The following is a 20,622-nucleotide window of genomic DNA, read 5'->3' on the forward strand; positions in this document are numbered from 1 at the left end:
AGTAAATGCATTTTTTATGTTTGGGCTATCAATGATGACTTGTGTCAAAAGGTTCCTGTGAGAAACGTTTTCTCTATTTAAATGTCTGAGGGTCAGTCTCACATTTTGAAGGGAATTTATTCAGCTATGACTCATGATATGATATGTTGTTGTCAACTACATGAATCAAAAGTAAACATATCTATGCATCATTTTTTTATTTATTATCCACTATATTTCGTAATTCTGCATATTTCTGCTCCTCAAATAGAGATGAATAAGAATTTGCCAGGTGTAACCGAAACCAACACTGACAAAAAGGAAAATTCTAGGAGGCTGGGATACATATGCTTTGAATTGGTCAGCCAAAACGCGCCACCATTCGCGGCCTTTGCAGTTCACGACCTCTTCGTGAAACCAATCACTTTTCACACAGTTCCCTCTCGTCCAATCGAATGACGCGATGTTGGAGCGATGTTTACATTTTGGCAGTGAGCGATTGAACTGCCAAGCAGTAAACGATTTTTAAACTTTATGAACCTTTTAAAAGATTTTCCTATTCCACTAGCTAAGTAACTTTATCCTGAGTACCACAGCAAATATTTGCTATACATCTTCATTTAGCTAACTAGCTAGCTAACAATAACCCTAGCAACCTGTTGATTGATAACTGGCTACCCGAGTTGTTGACGTTAGCTAGTTAGCTAACGTTAGCGTGTGCAAATGACAGCCACCAATGTTTAACAACAACGATGAGGATCTTGTCGAAGATGTGGCCAGTTTAAGGAATCAATTGCGATTGACGGAGATTAGTTTGCAAAGTTTGGGAGAACAATTAAGGTAAGCGACGCTAACTTGCTGCTAGGTATCAATATAACGTTACATGGCTAACTTGATTTCCCCACTTTAGTCACAGGTAGGTGCCAGTCAATGCAACTACCTCACGCACATAGCCCAATTGACTAACAGACTGTTAGGTCCTCTGAAAGTCCAACAGATGTAGCACTTACTTTGACATGCCTTTTCGCCATCCTCCAAGTCACTCAGGACAGGAGAGTCACAGTGAGCGGTCTGAGAGGAGTTTAGTACATGGGTTGCCAGGTCTTCTGTCCCTAGAGGACCTACAGCGGCCTGATGTCCCACATCCTCCAACTGACAACCCAAGTCTTGAGAGACCCCTCCACAGAAGTAGGACAGCTGAGAGACAGGCCTGTGAAAGCCTACCCAGTACTGACTCCAGGGTGAGAGAGAGAGACAGCCCCTTTATTTAGAGGTGGACCGGTCTATGTTACTGTATGTTGTCTGTGATTGTTTCTGTTGAATTGTGTATGTTTTGAAATGTTCTTGTCTGTATGTCTAAAACTGTACATGTCAACATGTTTACACAGGGCACAGCCGTAAAAGAGATCCAGGTCTCAGTCTGTTTTCCCTGTTAAAATAAAGATTAAAAAAAAAAAAAAATGTTACTATGTATGTATGTGTGTGGTCATTTGTACACTAACTCTGTAGCTATAATGTCACAGACTTTGTCTGTTTGCGTGACAATCTGAGTTGAGTGTGTTTCTTGTCTTTGATGTTTGTGTGTGTGTGTGTTGGGTTTGTGGTTCATGTCTTAACCTGTCTATACCTCTGTATCCATCAGTGCTCCTCGTCTAGGGCAGTGGAGATGGAGGTTGCCCCCCTCAGGAAGAAGCTAGGCTGCCTGCGTCAGGAGAACGCCTCCCTGGCTCTGGAGAACAGACAGCTCATCAGTGACCTGGAGGCGACCCAGATTGAACTGGCCAGCTCTAAAACCAAGGTACTAAGTGAGAACAACCATGCATGTACAGATCATTGACATTCACTAGGAGAGATGCTAAATGGTCGGTGTATCTGCTCTTCAGGCCCGTCTCCTGGGCTCCACAGTAGGGGCTAAGACCTCCAGTGTGACCGTCATGAGGGAGCAGATCCTGGGCTTGGAGGCTGAGGTGGAGGCCCAGGCCAAAGAACTCAGGTCAGTAGGCATATTTTTTTTATTGCTGTGTCTTTAAATGTAAGATTGTAATAAAGTCTCACTGAATTTGTATTTTCCGATATCTTTTTCAGAATGAAAATAGAACTGAATTGTATGTTGTTGTTGACTTGTTGTTGATTAAGGACTGCAGAGTTGAAGGCAGAGCAGAGCCAGCAGGCAGCAACCCAAAGTGACAGACAGGTAGCCGAACTCGGAGACGAACTGAGCATGCTCAGAACAGAGCTTACCGACACAACCAGACAAGGAAAACGGTAACACTTGACACTTGTTTCCCCTTGCATTAATTTGTTTTAGCTTTTATTCTCCCCATCTAAAATAATTTCCCCCCTATTGTCCTCAATTGATTTTGTTGCTGGCATCCTATGATCATTCGGGGCCTTTGTGCCCGGACCAAGGCAACAATCCAACTGAGGAAAACACTGACACTTGTTGCTCATTCACGGGCATAACCATGTCTTTTAGTGTGAAATAACGACAATATACTGAGCTGTCTCGTTTCTTACAGAGCGGAGCAACAAAGGAACCAAGCCCTTCGCAATGCGGAGAAACTCACAGACGCTTTTAAAGACTACAAGACAAATATTTCCATTAAGCTGAAAAAGGTAACTCATTAAACCCTTACTTAGTTCAGCATAGTAAATAATGAGTAGTGACCGACCCTTTGACCTTATGGCTCGACTGTGTTTCCAAGGTCATGGAGAGCGAGAGCAAACTGAAGGAGAGTCTCATCGTGTGTGACCGAGAGAGAGAAGAGCTGGAGAGCAAGTGCACCGTGATGGAGAGAGCACGAGAGGAGCAGGGCCAAACCATCAGGTGGGTGTGGGCATTATCATCATCAGGGCCTAAAATTACCACCTGCCGAATGCAGGTAGAGTTGGACATTGGTGGGTAATATGTTTACTTCTCCAGCCACGTTGGTGGGTGGCCAGGGCTCCACAGTGCACGCGGTTCACTCGCATTTGTGAATAAAAATAGTTACGTATGATCATATTTAGAGCAAAATAAATTCTGCAGTAGCTGTTTTCAAAGTATTTCTGCCGTTTTGTTTCGATATACCACTACTTCTTACTAGTTATACATTTGTTTTAGAAACATTACAAAGCATGCACATCCATTTTTGTGTGTTTTGTTGGTGTAATTAAACCGAACAAAAATCTTTTGATTGATAAAAAAATCTGAGTGGGTGATAGATGTTAGTATCTACATGACTTAAGTGGCTGGTGGACACAAGTTAATTTAAAGCCCTGATCATCACGGAGTTGAGTAGCTAGCTATACTGTTAGAGGTGTTAAATTGAGATTTTGGCCTACACACAATACCCCATAATGTAAAAGTGGAATTATGCTTTCAGATATTTTTTTAAACAAATTAATAAAAAATGAAAAGCTGAAATGTCTTGAGTCAATAAGTATTCAACTTCTTTGTTATGGCAAGCCTAAGTAAGTTTAGTAGTAAAAATGTGCTTAACAAGACCCATAATAAGTTGCATAGACTCACTCTGTGTGCAGTAATAGTGTTTAACATGATTTTTGAATGATTACCTCATCTCTGTACCCCACACATACAATTATCTGTAAGGTCCCTCAGTCAAGCAGTGAATTTCAAACACAGATTCAACCACAAAGAGGTTCTCAGGGAGGTTTTCCAATGCCTCACAAAGAAGGGCACCTATTGGTAGATGGGTAAAAATAAAAAAAAGCAGACATTGAATATCCCTTTGAGCATGGTGAAGTTAATAATTACACTTTGGATGGTGTATCAATACACCCAGTTCAGGATTTCCGTTAGCCGTTAGTAGCCGGCCTTTGTCTGATATTGTTTTTTGGAAAAACCCACAAATAATAATACAAAAAAAAATCCTATTTCGAAATAATGCTTTTTAGCCTATTCATTGATGGAAATACCAGTCTTTTGAGTGGGCATGCTTATCAGTCTTTAAGGGAATTTCAATAATTTTGTGGAATTAAAGTAGGTCGTGTGTACGGTATTCGTTATGTATCTTATTTATCACAGAGCCTTTGAGTGGAAAATGTGTCAGACAACTCAAGAGCTGCTGCTGCAGCATCTTGTTGTACTTCCAAGACAACTGGGAACTTTGAAATATAAGAGGTCAAGTCATGACATCAGTGATCTTTAGTTTAGAAAGTTGGAGTTCTAGAAAGAAGCCAGAGTTCCGGATTTGGAATTCCGATTTGGATGACCGTTCAAAACAAATTTTCCCAATCAGAGCATGTTTTTTCCCCAGTTCCCAGTTCTCTTTAACGCGCTGAAGTCGGAAGTCTGAGATTTCCGAGCTCCCAGTTGTTTTGAATGCACCATCGAACGGCTACGTTAAGGCAGGCTACATCAGCCTGTCACACACCACTGCAATGAGCTGGCGGCAGTATGCATTTTGAAAACATATACCTAATTGGGGTCCCGAGTGGCGCAGCGATCTAAGGCATTGCATCTTAGTGCTAGAGGCTTCACTACAGACCCTGGTTTGATTCCAGTCTGTATCACAACCGGCCGTGATTGGGAGTCCCATAGGGCGGTGCACAATTGGCCCAGCGTCGTCCGGGTTAGGGTTTGGCCGGGGTAGGCCGTCATTGTAAATAAGATTTTGCCTAGTTAATGAAATATAAAAAAAATATTTGAAACCTGAACGTTTTAATGCGTATTATGAGGCATGTTTTGCCTCGCTTCAAAGTAGCCTATTAGATATCCTCTTTCTAAATTTTATCTCTGTCACATGAAACCGCTCGCGTGCAATGTCCTTTTGACAGCTGTGTTCCCTCTAATTGCATTATGGAACGAAGATTTGTGCATAGCATACTGCCTTGTGAGCTTTGCTGCGCTTATAATGTGAAGAAATTATAGTTGATCAACATTTTAAGCTAAACCTTCTGATCTGTCGGATCAGACTCATTGCTTTTTTCATTGTATTTAAAAAAAAAATGTAGCCTAGGTGTACTTGTTTGTTTTGAATTTGGGATCTATCGTCCCACGACTGTCCCAGAGTCTGTTTGGAATAGGCTATTTCTTTCAAGACAAGCTGACCAATAGAATAGGTAGCCTAAATTTTTCTACTGAAGTAGATTGACATAGGCGAGTGATTTTGCTGTTTGTTACTCGTCTTGTTGGCTCAGAATTCGGTAAGAAAGCCTGCACATCGTTGCATCCTCGATTTGCATGTTCTGTTAATAACCTCTTAAGGAACCTCCCCTTTTTTTTCCAGTTTTCGCCTAAAATGACATACCCAAATCCAACTGCCTGTAGCTCAGGACCTGAAGCAAGGATATGCATATTCTTGATATAATTTTAAAGGAAACACTTTTAAGTTTGTGGAAATGTTAAATTAATGTAGTAGAATATAACACATTAGATCTGTTAAAAGATAATACAAAGAAAAAAACACATTTTTTTGTACCATCTTTGAAATGCAAGAGAAAGGCCATAATGTCTTATGCCAGCCCAGGCACAATTTAGATTTTGGCCACTAGATGGCAGCAGTGTACACTATTGTTCAAAAGTTTGGGTCACTTAGAAATTTCCTTGTTTTCCATGAAAACAACATACATGAAATTAGTTGCAAAAAGAATAGGAAATATAGTCAAGATGTTGACAAGGTTATAAATAATGATTTTTAATTGAAATAACAATTGTCCTTCAAACTTTGCTTTCGTCAAAGAATTCTCCATTTGCTGCAATTACAGCCTTGCAGACCTTTGGCATTCTAGTTGTCAATTTGTTGAGGTAATGTGAAGACATTTCACCCCATGCTTCCTGAAGCACCTCCCACAAGTTGGATTGGCTTGATGGGCACTTTTTACGTTCCATACGGTCAAGCTGCTCCCACAACAGCTCAATAGGGTTGAGATCCGGTGACTGTGCTGGCCACTCCATTATAGACCGAATACCAGCTGACTGCTTCTTCCCTAAATAGTTCTTGCATAGTTTGGAGCTGTGCTTTTGGTCATTGTCCTGTTGTAGGAGGAAATTGGCTCCAATTAAGCGCCGTCCACAGGGTATGGCATGGCGTTGCAAAATGGAGTGATAGCCTTCCTTCTTCAAGATCCCTTTTACCCTGTACAAGTCTCCTACTTTACCACCACCAAAGCACCCCCAGACCATCACATTGCCTCCACCATGCTTGATAGATGGCGTCAAGCAGTCCTCCAGCATCTTTTCATTTTTTCTGCATCTCACGAATGTTCTTCTTTGTGATCCAAACACCTCAAACACTTTTTTCCAATCGTCCTCTGTCCAGTGTCGATTCTTTTTGCCCATCTTAATCTTTTTGTTTTATTGGCCAGTCTGAGATATGGCTTTTATTTTGCAACTCTGCCTAGAAGGCTAGCATCCCGGAGTCGCCTCTTACCAGTTGACGTTGAGACTGGTGTTTTGCGGGTACTATTTAATGATGATGCCAGTCGAGGACTTGAGGCGTCTGTTTCTCAAACTAGACACTCTAAATGTACTTGTCCTCTTGCTCAGTTGTGCACGAGGCCTCCCACTCCTCTTTCTATTCTGGTTAGAGCCAGTTTGCGCTGTTCTGTGAAGGGAGTAGTACACAGCGTTGTATGAGATCTTCAGTTTCTTTGCAATTTCTCGCATGGAATAGCCTTAATTTCTCAGAGGAAAGGTCTTTGTTTCTGGTCATTTTTGAGTCTGTAATCGAACCCACAAATGTTGATGCTCCAGATACTAAACTAGTCTAAAGAAGGCCAGTTTTATTGCTTCTTTAATCAGAACAACAGTTTTCAGCTGTGTTAACATAATTGCAAAAGGGTTTTCTAATGATCAATTAGCCTTTTAAAATGATACACTTGGATTAGCTAACACAACGTGCCAATTGAACACAGGAGTGATGGTTGCTGATAATGGGCCTCTGTACGCCTATGTAGATATTTCATTAAAAGTCAGCCGTTTCCAGCTACAATAGTCATTTACAACATTAACAATGTCTACACTTTATTTGTGATCAATTTGGTGTTATTTTAATGGACAAAAAATTTGCTAAGTGACCCCAAACTTTTGAACTGTAGTGTACAGTTGAAGTCAGTTTACATACACTTAGGTTGGAGTCATTAAAACTCGTTTTTCAACCACTCCACAAATTTCTTGTTAACAAACTATAGTTTTGGCAAGTCGGTAGTTAGTTTTGGTAAATCTACTTTGTGCATGACACAAGTCATTTTTCAATTTTTTTTTTACTGACAGAAGTTTACTGACAGTTACTGACAGAAGTTTACATACACTAAGTTGACTGTTCCTTTAAACAGCTTGGAAAATTCCAGAAAACTATATCATGGCTTTAGAAGCTTCTGATAGGCTAATTGACATCATTTGAGTCAATTGGAGGTGTACCTGTAGATGTATTTCAAGGCCTACCTTCAAACTCGGTGCCTCTTTGCTTGACATCATGGAAAAATCAAAAGAAATCAGCCAAAACACCAGAAAAAAAATTGTAGACCTCCACAAGTCTGGTTCATCCTTGGGTGCAATTTCCAAACGCCTGAAGGTACCACATTCATCTGTACAAACAATAGTACGCAAGTATAAACACCATGGGACCACGCAGCCATCATATCGCTCAGGAAGGAGACACGTTCTGTCTCCTAGAGATGAACGTACTTTGGTTCGAAAAGTGCAAATCAATCCCAGAACAACAGCAATGGACCTTGTGAAGATGATGGAGGAAACAGGTACAACAATATCTATATCCACAGTAAAACGAGTCCTATATCGACACAATGTGAAAGGTCGCTCAGCAAGGAAGAAGCCACTGCTCCAAAACCGCCATAAAAAAGCCAGACTACTGTTTGCAACTGCACATGGGGACAAAGATAGTACCTTTTGGAGAAATGTTCTCTAGTCTGATGAAACAAAAATAGAACTGTTTGACCATAATGACCATCGTTATGGTTGGAGGAAAAAGGGGGATGCTTGCAAGCCGATGAACACCATCCCAACTGAAGCACGGGGGTGGCAGCATCATGTTGTGGGGGTGCTTTGCTGCAGGAGGGACTGGTGCACTTCACAAAATAGATGGCATCATGAGGGAGGAAAATGACAGCGTGAAAAGAAGGAAGCCTGTACAGAATACAAATATTCCAAAGCATGAATTCTGTTTGCAACAAGGCACTAAAGTAATACTACAAAAAATGTGGCAAAGCAAATCACTTTTTGTCCTGTATACAAAGTGTTATGTTTGGGGCAAATCCAATACAACACATTACTGAGTACCATACTCCATATTGTTATGCATAGTGGTGGCTGCATCATGTTATGGGTATGCTTGTAATCATTAAGGACTGGGGAGTTTTCCAGGATAAAAATGGAATGGGGCTATGCCCAGGCAAAATCCCGAAGGAAAACCTGGTTGTTTGCTTTCCACCAGACACCAGGAGATGAATTCACCTTTCAGCAGGAAAATAACCTGAAACCCAAGTTGCTTACCAAGAAGAGAGTGAATGTTTCTGAGTGGCCGATTTACGGTTTTGACTTAAATTTACTTGAAAGTCTATGGCAAGACCTAAAAATGGTTGTCTAGCTAATCAACAACCAATTTGACATGGCTGCCGTTTTATTGGCTCTTAACCAACCGTGCTATTTTGTTCGTTTTTTCACATTTTTAAACTTATTTTGTTCATAATCTTGCTGCTAATGTCTCTTATGACCGAAAAGAGCTTCTGGACATCAGAACAGCGATTACTCACCTCGAATTGGACAAATAATTTTTCTTTAATGAGTCGGACGGGAAGGATATACTCCAAACATCCAAACAGGCTCTCATCCCCATTATTCGCTGGAGAAAGAAACCGAGATTTCACGGAAAGAGATCGGGGTGCCTTGTGAGGATCAGGCGACGAGTGGCTAATCTGCCTTTGCCATCCGTACTGTTAGCTAACGTTCAATCGGTGGAAAATAAATGGGACGAACTGAAAGCACATATTTCCTACCAACGGGACATTAAAAACTGTAATATCTTATGTTTCACCAAGTTGTGACTAAACGAAGACATTAATAACATACAGCTGGCGGGTTTTTCACTATCGGCAGGATAGAACAGCAGCCTCTGGTAAGACACAGGGCGGGGGCGTATGCATATTTGTAAACAACAGCTGGTGCACGATATCTAAGGAAGTCTCAGGTGTTGCTCGCCTTAGAGCATCTCATGATAAGCTGTAGACCACACTATCTACCTAGAGAGTTTTCAGCTGTATTTTTCATAGCTGTCTACATACCACCACAAACCGATGCTGGCACTAAAACCGCACTCAATGAGGTGTATACCGCCATAAGCAAAAAGGAAAACGCTCATCCAGAGGCGGCGCTCCTAGTGACCGGGGACTTTAATGCAGGGAAACTTAAATCAGTTTTACCTAATTTCTATCATCATGTTAAATGTGCAACCAGATGGGAAACAAACTCTAGACCACCTTTACTCCACACACAGAGACGCGTACAAAGCTCTCCCTCGCCCTCCATTTGGCAAATCTGACCATAAATCTATCCTCCTGATTCCTGCTTACAAGCAAAAATTATAGCAGGAAGCACTCTGTCTATTAAAAAAAGTGGTCAGATGAAACAGATGCTAAACTACTTTACTGCTAGCACAAACTGGAATATGTTCCGGGATTCTTCCGATGGGATTGAGGAGTGCACCACATCAGTCACTGGCTTCATCAATAAGTGCATCGATGACGTTGTCCCAACAGTGACTGTACATACATACCCCAACCAGAAGCCATGGATTACAGGCAACATTCGCTCTGAGCTAAAGGGTAGAGCTGCCGCTTTCAAGGAGCATGACTGTAATCCGGAGCTTATAAGAAATCCCGCTATGCCCTCCGACGAACCGCCAAACAGGCAAAGCGTCAATACGGGACTGAGATCGAATCGTACTTCACCGGCTCCGACTCTCGTCGGATGTGGCAGGGCTTGCAAACTATTACATACTACAAAGGGAAGCACAGCCAAGAGCTGCCAAGTGACACAAGCCTACCACATGAGCTAATTGACTTCTAGGCTCGCTTCGAGGGAAGTAACACAAACATGCATGAGAGCATCAGCTGTTGAGGAACGACTGTGAGATCACGCTCTCCGCAGCCGATGTGAGTAAGACCTTACAGGTCAACATTCCCAAGGCCGCAGCCTATAGGGAGGAGGTCAGAGACCTGACCTTGTGGGGCAAGGACAACAACATCTCCCTCAACGTGATCAAGACAAAGGAGATGATTGTGGACTACAGAAAAAGGAGGACCGAGCATGCCCCCATTCTCAACGACGGGGCTGTAGTGGAGCAGGTTGAAAGCTTCAAGTTCCTTTGCGTCCACATCACCAACAAACTAACATGGTCCAAGCACACCAAGACAGTTGTGAAGAGGGCACGACAAAGCCTATTCCCCCTTAGGAGACTGAAAAGATTTGGCATTGGTACTCAGATCCTCAAAAGCTTTTCCAGCTGCACCATCGAGAGCATCCTGACAGGTTGCATCACTGCCTGGTATGGCAACTGCTCGGCCTCCGACTGCAAGACACTACTGAGGGTAGTGCGTATGGTCCAGTCCATCACCGGGGCCAAGCTTCCTGCCATCCAGGACTTCTATACCAGGAGGTGTCAGAGGAAGGCCCTAAAAATTGTCAGACTTAGTCATAGATTGTTCTCTATGCTACCACATGGCAGGCGGTACCGGAGCACCAAGTCGGCGACCCCCCCCTACGCTGCTGCTACTACGCTGCTGCTGTTATTGTCTGTGCATAGTCACTTTAATAACTTTACCTACATGTACATATCACCTCAATTACCTCGAGACTGGTGCCCCCGCGCACTGACTCTGTACCGGTACCCCCTGTATATAGCCTCGCTATTGTTATTTACTGCTGCTCTTTAATTATTTGTTATTCTTATCTCTTACTTTTTTGGGGGTATTTTCTTTTAAACTGCATTGTTGGTTAAGGGCTTGTAAGTAAGCATTTCACTAAGGTCTATCTATACCTGTTGTATTCTGCGCATGTGACAAAAAAAATTGATATTGGGAAAATATTGCACAATTCAGGTGTGGAAAGCTCTTAGAGACTGAAAGACTCAGTTGAAATCGCTGCCAAAGCTGATTCTACAAAGTATTTACTCTGGTGTGAGTACTTATGTAAATTAGTTATTTCTGTATTTAATTTTCAATATATTTGCAAACATGTTTTTACTTTGTAATTATGGGGTGTTGTTTTACACACAATCTATTGAATCCATTTTGATTTCAGGCTTTAACACAACAACATGTGGATTAAGTCAAGGGGTATGAATACTTTCTGAAGGCACTGTATGTCATTGAAACCATCTCTTTAGTGAGCTGAAGGAAGAGGTCACCCAGGCGCGCACACTCAACACAAAAACCTCTGAGCTCCAGGGACGTCTGGAGGAGGCTGCCCAGCGGGCCTCGCGGCTGGAGATGGAGCTGGGGGAGCGGGCCTTGGCGGCCAGGGAGCTGACCTCTCTCCACAGGGAGACGGAGGACCTCCGGGCCCTCACCCAGTGCCAGGAACACAGGCTGGTCCAATGCCAGAGAGAGGCCCAGCAGAGCCTGGCTGAATTAGCTAGTCTGGAGAGCATACTGGCTTTGCTGCACCTCCGAGAGGTATGGAGGATTGGGGACACGTACACGCACGTACGTAGACACGTACAGTCACTCACATTCAGACATGTATTTATATGCACAAACACAGACAGTCAACTTGGGGTGATAGGGAGATACTTGTTTAGACACTTGATGGGGTTGTGTTGTTACAGGGCGATGAGGGACCTCTCTGTGTGAAGCCCTGTATGCTGCCACCAGTGGATTACACAGGAACTACAGACCCACTCAGACCCAAGCCAGGTGTGTGTGCAGTACAACCGAATCACAGGCGGCTGGTGGCACGTTCTTTGGGGAGGACAGGTTCATAGTAATGACTGGAATGGTATCACACGTTTGATACCATCCCATTCACGCCATTCTCGCCATTATTATGAGCCGTTCTCCCATTCACCAGCCTCCCGTGAACCAGATGTATGTCTTTGTACTAAGTTGATGTATTTATGGTTGTTGGGCTGTGTGATATTTTTTCTTTCTCATTCTCTTCTACCTACCCCCTCTTCCAATCTATCCATCTCCCCCTTCTCCCTCTACACCACTCCACTCCCCTTTCCCTTCTACCCCCCCCCCCCTCTCCCCACTCCTCCAGGTGAGCGATACCAGCAGCTGCTCCCAGTGCTCCAGGCAGTGGAGGCAGAGCGAGGCAGACAAAGCTCCCTGGCCTCCAGGCTCCAGGAGAGGCTGTCTAAAGCCCAGGAGGAGGTCTCCTCCCTGCACAGCTCCATGGCCCAGAGGGCCTCCCACTACCAGCAGGTCCACAGCGAGCTGCTCCAGAGGGCCAGCCAGGCTACCGATGCCGAGAAGGAGGTGAGGAGAGTGAGTGGGGAAGGGGAGAGGTGTGCCGAGTACCAAAAACACCAAGCCACGAGCTTCTTCCCTTATCCCCTTCTGGGTTTGCAGATGTGAAGGGGTAAGGGTAGTAGGGATGGCTTCATCTGCCCTTCCAGTGGACATAGAGCTTCTTTCAGATCTGCCAACACAGATGGACTAGAGCTTGTTTGTTGTTGTGTGTGTGTGTGCGTGTGTGCGCGTGTATCTGATGTGTGAGTCGTATTTGTTGAATTCTGACCGTCACCCAACGGGGGTCTTGCTGTCCTGCTACAGTTGAAGAAGAAGAGTGCTCGTGTGGCGGCTCTGGAGAAACAGCTGCAGGAGAAGAGCTCTGCCTACTCACTGGCCGCTCTGAAGAACACTCAGCTGGAGCAGGAGCTGCTGGTACGCACACACACATACGTCACATTAAGTGACTCATAAAGGATGCTCATTGTAATGAGGTTCTCTACTTCTCTTTTTATCTCTCTCCCTCTCTTTCTCTCTCCCTCTCTTTCTCTCATCCCAGGAGAAGGCCAGTGCTATCCAGCACTACCAGTCTGTGATGACCAAGAAGCAGAGGGACTTCCAACAGGCTCTGGACAAAAGTCAAAAGGCCCGTGCTGACCAGTGCAAGGAACTGCAGGACAGAGTGGAACTGGTGAGTCTTGTGTTTGTGTATGGATGGATTAATTGCACTGTCTTTCTTCCTCATTCTTACGTACAGTTCCTGATTCATCATCAACTTCCTGTGCCGCTTTATCGTTGACTTTTTTGGGGGCCAGACAGTCTCACTCTTCCTTCTCTCATTTCCTCTCTTTTCTAGGAACTGTACAAATAATGGAATCAAGCAAAAGTAAAAATAAAAAAAAACATGTCGTTGTGGATTCTCTCAGTAGTAGTGGCTTTCTCCCTTTTTATCTCTTTACCTCTGTCCCTTTCTCCCTCTCTTGCTCCTTCCCTGTCTCCAGCTGCAGTTGTCTCTGGACCAGACCCGGGCCCAGGTCTCAGAGCTGGAGCAGGCTGTGTGTTGTGCCCAGAGGGAGAGACACGAGGCCCAGAGCACAGCCCACCTACTGCAGGTCTCCCTGGACCAGCTCACACAGGTCAGAACCACCACAGCTATACAGTTTCATCCTACACATCCTCTCATAAACCACTACTATGTAACTGGGATGCATGGCACGGCAGCCATTTTGTGCCAGAACACTCATTAAATGACATTTCGTGACCGTACATGAAGCCATAGCGTTAATGGAATGATTAGAATGGCTTGCTTGTGTGCTGTGCACATTGTCATGAGATCTCAATGTACTTATCACCAGGAGAGAGAGACCAAAGTGAGACACAGTGAGGAGGCTCTACGGAGTGTCAAAGAGCAGGCCACCGAGTCTTCCACCAAGGTAACAATAAATGGAAAACACTGTATTGAATGCTATACCCAGGTTTTTCTAGCACTCGGTTTAAATGCATGTCAACTGTATGTACTGTGGTCTACAAAGACGTCTGACTGAACAGTTACTACAGTACCAGTCTTGCGCTTGGTGACGACATATCAAAATCAAATCGAATGTCTTACCGTTATCTTACCGTTATCTTACCGTAGATCGTTGACAAGGACGTGTACAAGGTTCACAAGGGATGTATGGCAAGGAAAGAGGACAGGAACATGTGTGGTTTGACATAGACCGTATTTATGTTCTGTGTTTATGTCGTGTGTCGTGTGTTTCAGGTGAGGCAGCTGGAGACAGCCCTGTCGTCCTGTAGGGATGAGCTGAGCTCCCGCCTACTGCAGATGGAGGACGCTAAGCAGCACTTTCAGAGACAGCTGGACGTCAAGAGCAAAGAGGTGTGCGTCTATGTTCCGTGTAGCTTCCTCCCTGTTGCTTATACTCCATTGTGACTGTCTGACACTCCGCTACTGTGCTTGTGTGTGTGTGTGTCTCACCTTGTCGTCTGTGTGTACGTGTGTGAGAGTCCATGTGTGTGTGTGTGTGTGTGTAACCCCCTGTCTCTCTCTCTCTCTCTCTCTCTACTCCACAGCTGTCGTCTCTGCAGGAGGAGTTGCGTAGCAGCGCTCTGGTGTGTAGTCGCTCCAGTGAGCGCTGTGTCCAGCTTCAGTACTCCCTGCAGCGGCAGCAGAGCATGCTACAGGAGAGCAGCACCCGTGTGGCCGAACTGGAGGAAAGCCAGAGTCGGCTACAGGGACAGGTACGGAAGCCTGCTTGGAGAGCGTGAGAGGTGCTCTACCTAGACGCCAGGTAGGAATATATGTCTTGTAGACAGGGAGACCGCTGACATTGCAGTGACACCGAAGGTAAAACACACATTTGTCATGGAGCCCCCTACCGGGACATGGAAACTTGACCCAGGTTGTATCTCAATGGTCAGTAGTCTTCATGCAGCTGAATAAGCAGGACACAGGCCTATTATATTGACTTCAGTGTTAAAGTGCAAACCACTTCCAGTAAGACCCCCTGAAAAGCAAAATGCGTATGTTCTATTCATTTACTTCAACTCATTTTAGTATTTGACTTATCAGGGACATTTTATGTGGTTAGAATCATTTCACATGCTCTTATGTGGTTAGAATCATTTCACATGCCCTTATGTGGCTATTAGAATCATTTCACATGCTCTTATGTGGTTATAAGCATTTCACATGCTCTTATGTGAAATGATCATAACCACATAAGAGCATGTGAAATGATCATAACCACATAAGAGCATGTGAAATGATTCTAAGAATCATTTGCCACATTGTTCATTTTTTTCTTTCTCAAACTCCCCTCACAACAAGAACATAGTAGAATGACTCCATTAACCAAAGCCAATATAAATCTATTCACTTGCAGGCAGCACTTTTCTGTCTACAAAGCGTGGCTTGACAGGGAACATGAGAGCTGAATTTCCCACAGGCAACATGCTTTCTGTGTAAACCTTTTGTCAACTAGGTTATCATCAAGTCTTCCATTTGTTTTAAGGTGAATAGTTTAAGTGGGTATTTTACCGTAAGAAAAACTATTATACACAGGTATAAATGCAATTTAAAGTAAAACCAGTTAGTATTACAGTATTTGTAGCCTATGTTCAGGATAGTGCTTAAACAAACATGGTATTACTAATTGAATATCAATATGGGATATATATATATATATATACTACTGGTAACACACACTACTGGTAAAAAGTTTTAGAACACCTACTCATTCAAGGGTTTTTCTTTATTTGTACTATTTCTACATTGTATAATATTTATTAATACATCAAAACTATGAAATAACACATATGGAATCATGTAGTAACCAAAAAAGTGTTAAACAAATCAAAATATATTTGAGAATCTTCAAAGAATGCACCCTGTCGTTCTTCCTCATTCTCATGGCCAGTTCCTGATTTATCATCAACTTCCTGTATGTCACTTTATCTTTGACTATTTTTGGCCAGACAGTCTCACTCTCCCTTCTCTCATTTCTTCTCTCTTTCTAGGAAAGAGAACTACAGATCAAATAATGTAATCAAGAAAAAAAAAAAAAAAAGCCTCCTTGTCCGTTCAATGTTTCCTAATCTCCCACCCCTTCTAATGCGACTATCCCTGATGCTTCTTCCATCTTTTCCCCTGCCATGCTACAAAATGTCTCCCTGCAGGCGGTCACGGAGTCCGAGGTGCTAAAGGAGCTCCCTTTCTTCTTTAAGGTTGATGCCCATATCATCTCCAAGCCTATCGCTGACCTTTTTAACCTGTCTCCTCTCTGGGGAGGTTCCCATTGCTTGGAAGGCAGCCACGGTGCATCCTTTATTTAAAGGGGAGATCAAGCTGATCCTAACTGTTAGAGGCCTACTTCTATTTTGCCCTGTTTATCAAAAGGGTTGGAAAAACTTGTCAATAATCAACTGACAGGCTTTCTTGATGTCTATAGTATTCTCTCGGGTTCTCAATCTGGTTTCCGCTCAGGTTATGGATGTGTCACTGCAACCTTAAAGGTCCTCAATGATGTCATCGTTGCCCTTGATTCTAAGCAATGTTGTGCTGCTATTTTTATTGACTTGGCCAAAGCTTTTGAAACGGTAGACCATTCCATTCTTGTGTGCCGGCTAAGGAAAGGGAAGATTTTTACCTTGTCAGCCTTTCGGTTACTGGCCCAACGCTCTAACCACTAGGCTACCTGCCGCCCTTCAGGTATATTGGTGTCTCAGAGGGGTCTTTGGCCTGGTTTGCTAACTACCTCTCTCAAAGAGTGCAGTGTATAAAGTCAGAACATCTGCTGTCTCAGCCACTGCCTGTCACCAAGGGAGTACCCCAAGGCTTGATCCTAGGCCCCACGCTCTTCTCAATTTACATCAACAACATAGCTCAGGCAGTAGGAAGCTCTCTCAACCATTTTATATGCAGATGACACACTCTCATACTCAGCTGGCCCCTCCCTGGATTTTGTGTTAAATGCTCTACAACAAAGCTTTCTTAGTGTCCAAAAAGCTTTCTTTGCCCTTAACCTTGTTCTGAACACCTCTAAAACAAAGGTCATGTGGTTTGTTAAGAAGAATGCCCCTCTCCCCACCGGTGTGACTACTTCATCTGAGGATTTAGAGCTTGAGGTAGTCACCTCATACATGTACTTGGGAGTATGGCTCGATGGTACACTGTCCTTCTCTAGCACATATCAAAGCTGCAAGCTAAAGTTAAATCTAGACTTGGTTTCCTCTATCGTAATCGCTCCTCTTTCACTCCAGCTGCCAAACTAACCCTGATTCAGATGACCTACCTATGCTAGACTAATTCATAGATCGGCAGGTAAAGGTGCTCTCGAGCGGCTAGATGTCCTTTACTATTCGGCTATCAGATTTGCTACTAATACTCCTTATAGGACACATCACTGCACTCTATACTCCTCTGTAAACTCGTCATCTCGAAGACACACTGGTTGATGCTTATTTATAAAAACCCTCTTAGGCCTCACTCTCCCCTATCTGAGATATCTACTGCAGCCCTCATCCTCCACATACAACACCCATTCTGTCAGTCACATTCTGTTAAAGGTCCCCAAAGCGCACACATCCCTGGGTTGCTAATCTTTTCAGTTCGCTGCAGCTAGCGACTGGAACGAGCTGCAACAAACACTCAAACTGGACCGTTTTATCTCCATCTCTTCATTCAGACTCAATCATGGACACTCTTACTGACAGTTGTGGCTGCCTTGTTTGATGTATTGTTGTCTCTACCTTCTTGCCCTTTGTGCTGTTTGTCCCCAATAGTGTTTCTACCATGTATTGTGCTGCTGCCATTTTGTGTTGCTACCATGCTGTGTTTTCATGTGTGCTGCCATGCTATGTTGTAGTCTTAGGTCTCTCTTTATGTAGTGTTGTGGTGTCTCTCTTGTTGTGATGTGTGTTTTGGCCTATATTTTTATTTAAAAATTATAATCCCAAGCCCCCGTCCCCGCAGGAGGCCTTTTGGTAGGCCGTCATTGTAAATAAGAATTTGTTCTTAACTGACTTGCCTGGTTAAATAAAAAATACGAATAAATAACATTTGCCTTGATGACAGCTTTGCACATTCTTGGCATTCTCTTAACCAGCTTTCTGAGGTAGTCATCTGGAATGCATTTAAAATCAAATCAATGTTTATTTGTCACGTGCGCCGAATACAACAGGTGTAGACCTTACAGTGAAATGCTTTTAGGGCCTTCCTCTGACACTGCCTGGTGTAGAGGTCCTGGATGGCAGGCAGCTTAGCCCCAGTGATGTACTGGGCCGTACGCACTACCCTCTGTGTAGTGCCTTGCGGTCGGAGGCCGAGCAATTGCCGTACCAGGCAGGTGTGCCTTGTTAAAAGTTAATTTGTGGAATTTCTTACCTCCTTAATGCGTTTGAGCCAATCAGTTGTGTTGTGACAAGGTAGGGGTGGTATACAGATGAGAGCCTTATTTGGTAAAAGACCAAATCCATATTATGGCAAGAACAGCTCAAATAAGCAAAGAGAAATGACAGTCCATCGTTACTTCAAAACATGAAGGTCAGTCAATCCGGAACAGTCGCACAAACCATCAAGCGCTATGACTGGCTCTCATGAGGACCGCCACAGGAAAGGAAGACCCAACTCTGCTGCAGAGGATAAGTTCATTAGAGTTAACTGCACCTCAGATTGCAGCCCAAATAAATGCTTCACGGAGTTCAAGTAACAGACACATTTCAACATCAACTGTCAGAGGAGACTGAGTGAATCAGGCCGTCGTGGTCGTATTGCTGCAAAGAAACCACTTCTAAAGGACACCAGTAAGAAGAGACTTGCTTGGGTCAAGAAACACAAGCAATGGACATTAGACCGACATTAGACCGATGGAAATCTGTCCTTTTGGTCTGGAGTCCAAATTTGAGATTCTTTTTGATCCAATCGCTGTGTCTTTGTGAGACAGTGTAGGTGAACGGATAATCTCCGCATGTGTGGTTCCCACCTTCAAGCATGGAGGAGGAGGTGTGATGGTGTGGGGGTGCTTTGCTGGTGACACTGTCTGTGATTTATTTAGAATTCAAGGCACTCTTAACCAGCATGGCTACCACAGCATTCTGCAGCGATACGCCATCCCATCTGGTTTGGGCTTAGTGGGACTGTCATTTGTTTTTCAACAGGACAATGATCCAAAGCACACTTCCAGGCTGTGTAAGAGCTATTTGATCAATAAGGAGAGTGATGGAGTGCTGTATCAGATGACCTGGCCTCTACAATCACCCGACCTCAACCCAATTGAGATGGTTTGGGATGAGTCGGACCGCAGAGTGAAGGAAAAGCAGTCAAGAAGTGCTCAGCATATGTGGGACCTCCTTCAAGACTGTTGGAAAAGCATTCCAGGTGAAGCTGGTTCAATTTTTATTTATTTTATTTCACCTTTATTTTACCCGGTAGGCCAGTTGAGAACAAGTTCTCATTTACTACTGCGACCTGGCCAAGATAAAGCAAAGCAGTGCGACAAAAACAACACAGTTACACATGGGATAAACAAACGTACAGTCAATAACACAATAGAAACATCTGTATACAGTGTGTGCAAATGAAGTAAGGAGGTAAGGCAATAAATAGGCTAATAGTGGCGAAGTAATTGCAATTTACACTGGAGTGTTATATGTGCAGATGAGGATGTGTAAGTAGAAATACTGGTGTGCAAAAGAGCAAAAAAACAAATATGGGGATGAGGTAGGTAGTTGGTTGGATGGGCTATTTACAGATGGGCTGTGTACAGCTGCAGTGATCGGTAAGCTGCTCTGACAGCTGACGCTTAAAGTTAGTGAGGGAGATACAGTTGAAGTCAGAAGTTTACATACACTTAGGTTGGAGTCATTAAAACCTGTTTTTCAACCACTCCACAAATGTCTTGTTAACAAACTATAGTTTTGGCAAATCAGTTAGGACATCTACTTTGTGCATGACAAAAGTAATTTCTCCAACAATTGTTTAAAGACAGATTATTTAACTTATAATTCACTGTATCACAATTCCAGTGGGTCAGAAGTTCACATACACTAAGTTGACTGTGCCTTTAAACAGCTTGGAAAATTCCAGAAAATTATGTCATGGCTTTAGAAGCTTCTGATAGGCTAATTGACACCATTTGAGTATATTGGAGGTGTACCTGTAGATGTATTTCAAGGCCTACCTTCAAACTCAGTGCCTCTTTGCTTGACATCATGAGGAAATCAAAAGAAATCAGCCAAGACCTCACAAAAAAAATTGTAGACCGCCACAAGTCTGGTTCATCCTTGGGAGCAATTTCCAAACGCCTGAAGATACCACGTTCATCTGTACAAACAATAGTACGCAAGTATAAACACCATGGGACCAAGCAGCCGTCATACCGCTCAGGAAGGAGACGCATTCTGTCTCCTAGAGATGAACGTACTTTGGTGCGAAAAGTGCAAATCAATCCCAGAACAACAGCAAAGGACCTTGTGAAGATGCTGCAGGAAACGGGTACAAAAGTATCTATATCCACAGTAAAACGAGTCCTATATCGACATAACCTGAAAGGCCACTCAGCAAGGAAGAAGCCACTGCTCCAAAACCGCCATAGAAAAGCCAGACTACGGTTTGCAACTGCACATGGGGACAAAGATTGTACTTTTTGGAGAAATGTTCCCTGGTCTGATTAAACAAAAATAGAACTGTTTTGCCATAATGACCATCGTTATGTTTGGAGGAAAAAGGGGAAG

The 20,622-nt window shown here is 43.5% G+C and overlaps 1 protein-coding gene across 7 annotated transcripts in view; it reads left to right on the forward strand.

Moving 5' to 3' along the window:
• The first annotated feature begins 451 nt into the window (after positions 1 to 451).
• The window catches only part of ccdc18 (coiled-coil domain containing 18), a 33,962-nt gene continuing 13,791 nt past the window's right edge, over positions 452 to 20,622 (forward strand). For 4 of the 7 annotated variants that reach the window (XM_039003743.1, XM_039003740.1, XM_039003741.1 and 1 more), the window contains exons 1-16: positions 452 to 819; positions 1,019 to 1,220; positions 1,622 to 1,777; positions 1,863 to 1,972; positions 2,116 to 2,244; positions 2,499 to 2,595; positions 2,685 to 2,806; positions 11,325 to 11,643; positions 11,766 to 11,853; positions 12,200 to 12,417; positions 12,715 to 12,825; positions 12,950 to 13,081; positions 13,392 to 13,526; positions 13,746 to 13,823; positions 14,153 to 14,269; positions 14,464 to 14,631. In XM_039003743.1, coding sequence (XP_038859671.1) covers positions 716 to 819; positions 1,019 to 1,220; positions 1,622 to 1,777; positions 1,863 to 1,972; positions 2,116 to 2,244; positions 2,499 to 2,595; positions 2,685 to 2,806; positions 11,325 to 11,643; positions 11,766 to 11,853; positions 12,200 to 12,417; positions 12,715 to 12,825; positions 12,950 to 13,081; positions 13,392 to 13,526; positions 13,746 to 13,823; positions 14,153 to 14,269; positions 14,464 to 14,631 — 2,286 coding nt within the window. In that variant the 5' untranslated portion in view covers positions 452 to 715. The remainder of the gene's footprint in view (positions 820 to 1,018; positions 1,221 to 1,621; positions 1,778 to 1,862; positions 1,973 to 2,115; positions 2,245 to 2,498; positions 2,596 to 2,684; positions 2,807 to 11,324; positions 11,644 to 11,765; positions 11,854 to 12,199; positions 12,418 to 12,714; positions 12,826 to 12,949; positions 13,082 to 13,391; positions 13,527 to 13,745; positions 13,824 to 14,152; positions 14,270 to 14,463; positions 14,632 to 20,622) is intronic. The other 3 variants (XM_039003742.1, XM_039003744.1, XM_039003745.1) reach the window with 2 other exon arrangements.

Source organism: Salvelinus namaycush, chromosome 11 (genome assembly GCF_016432855.1).
Source record: "Salvelinus namaycush isolate Seneca chromosome 11, SaNama_1.0, whole genome shotgun sequence".
Lineage (NCBI taxonomy): Eukaryota > Metazoa > Chordata > Actinopteri > Salmoniformes > Salmonidae > Salvelinus > Salvelinus namaycush.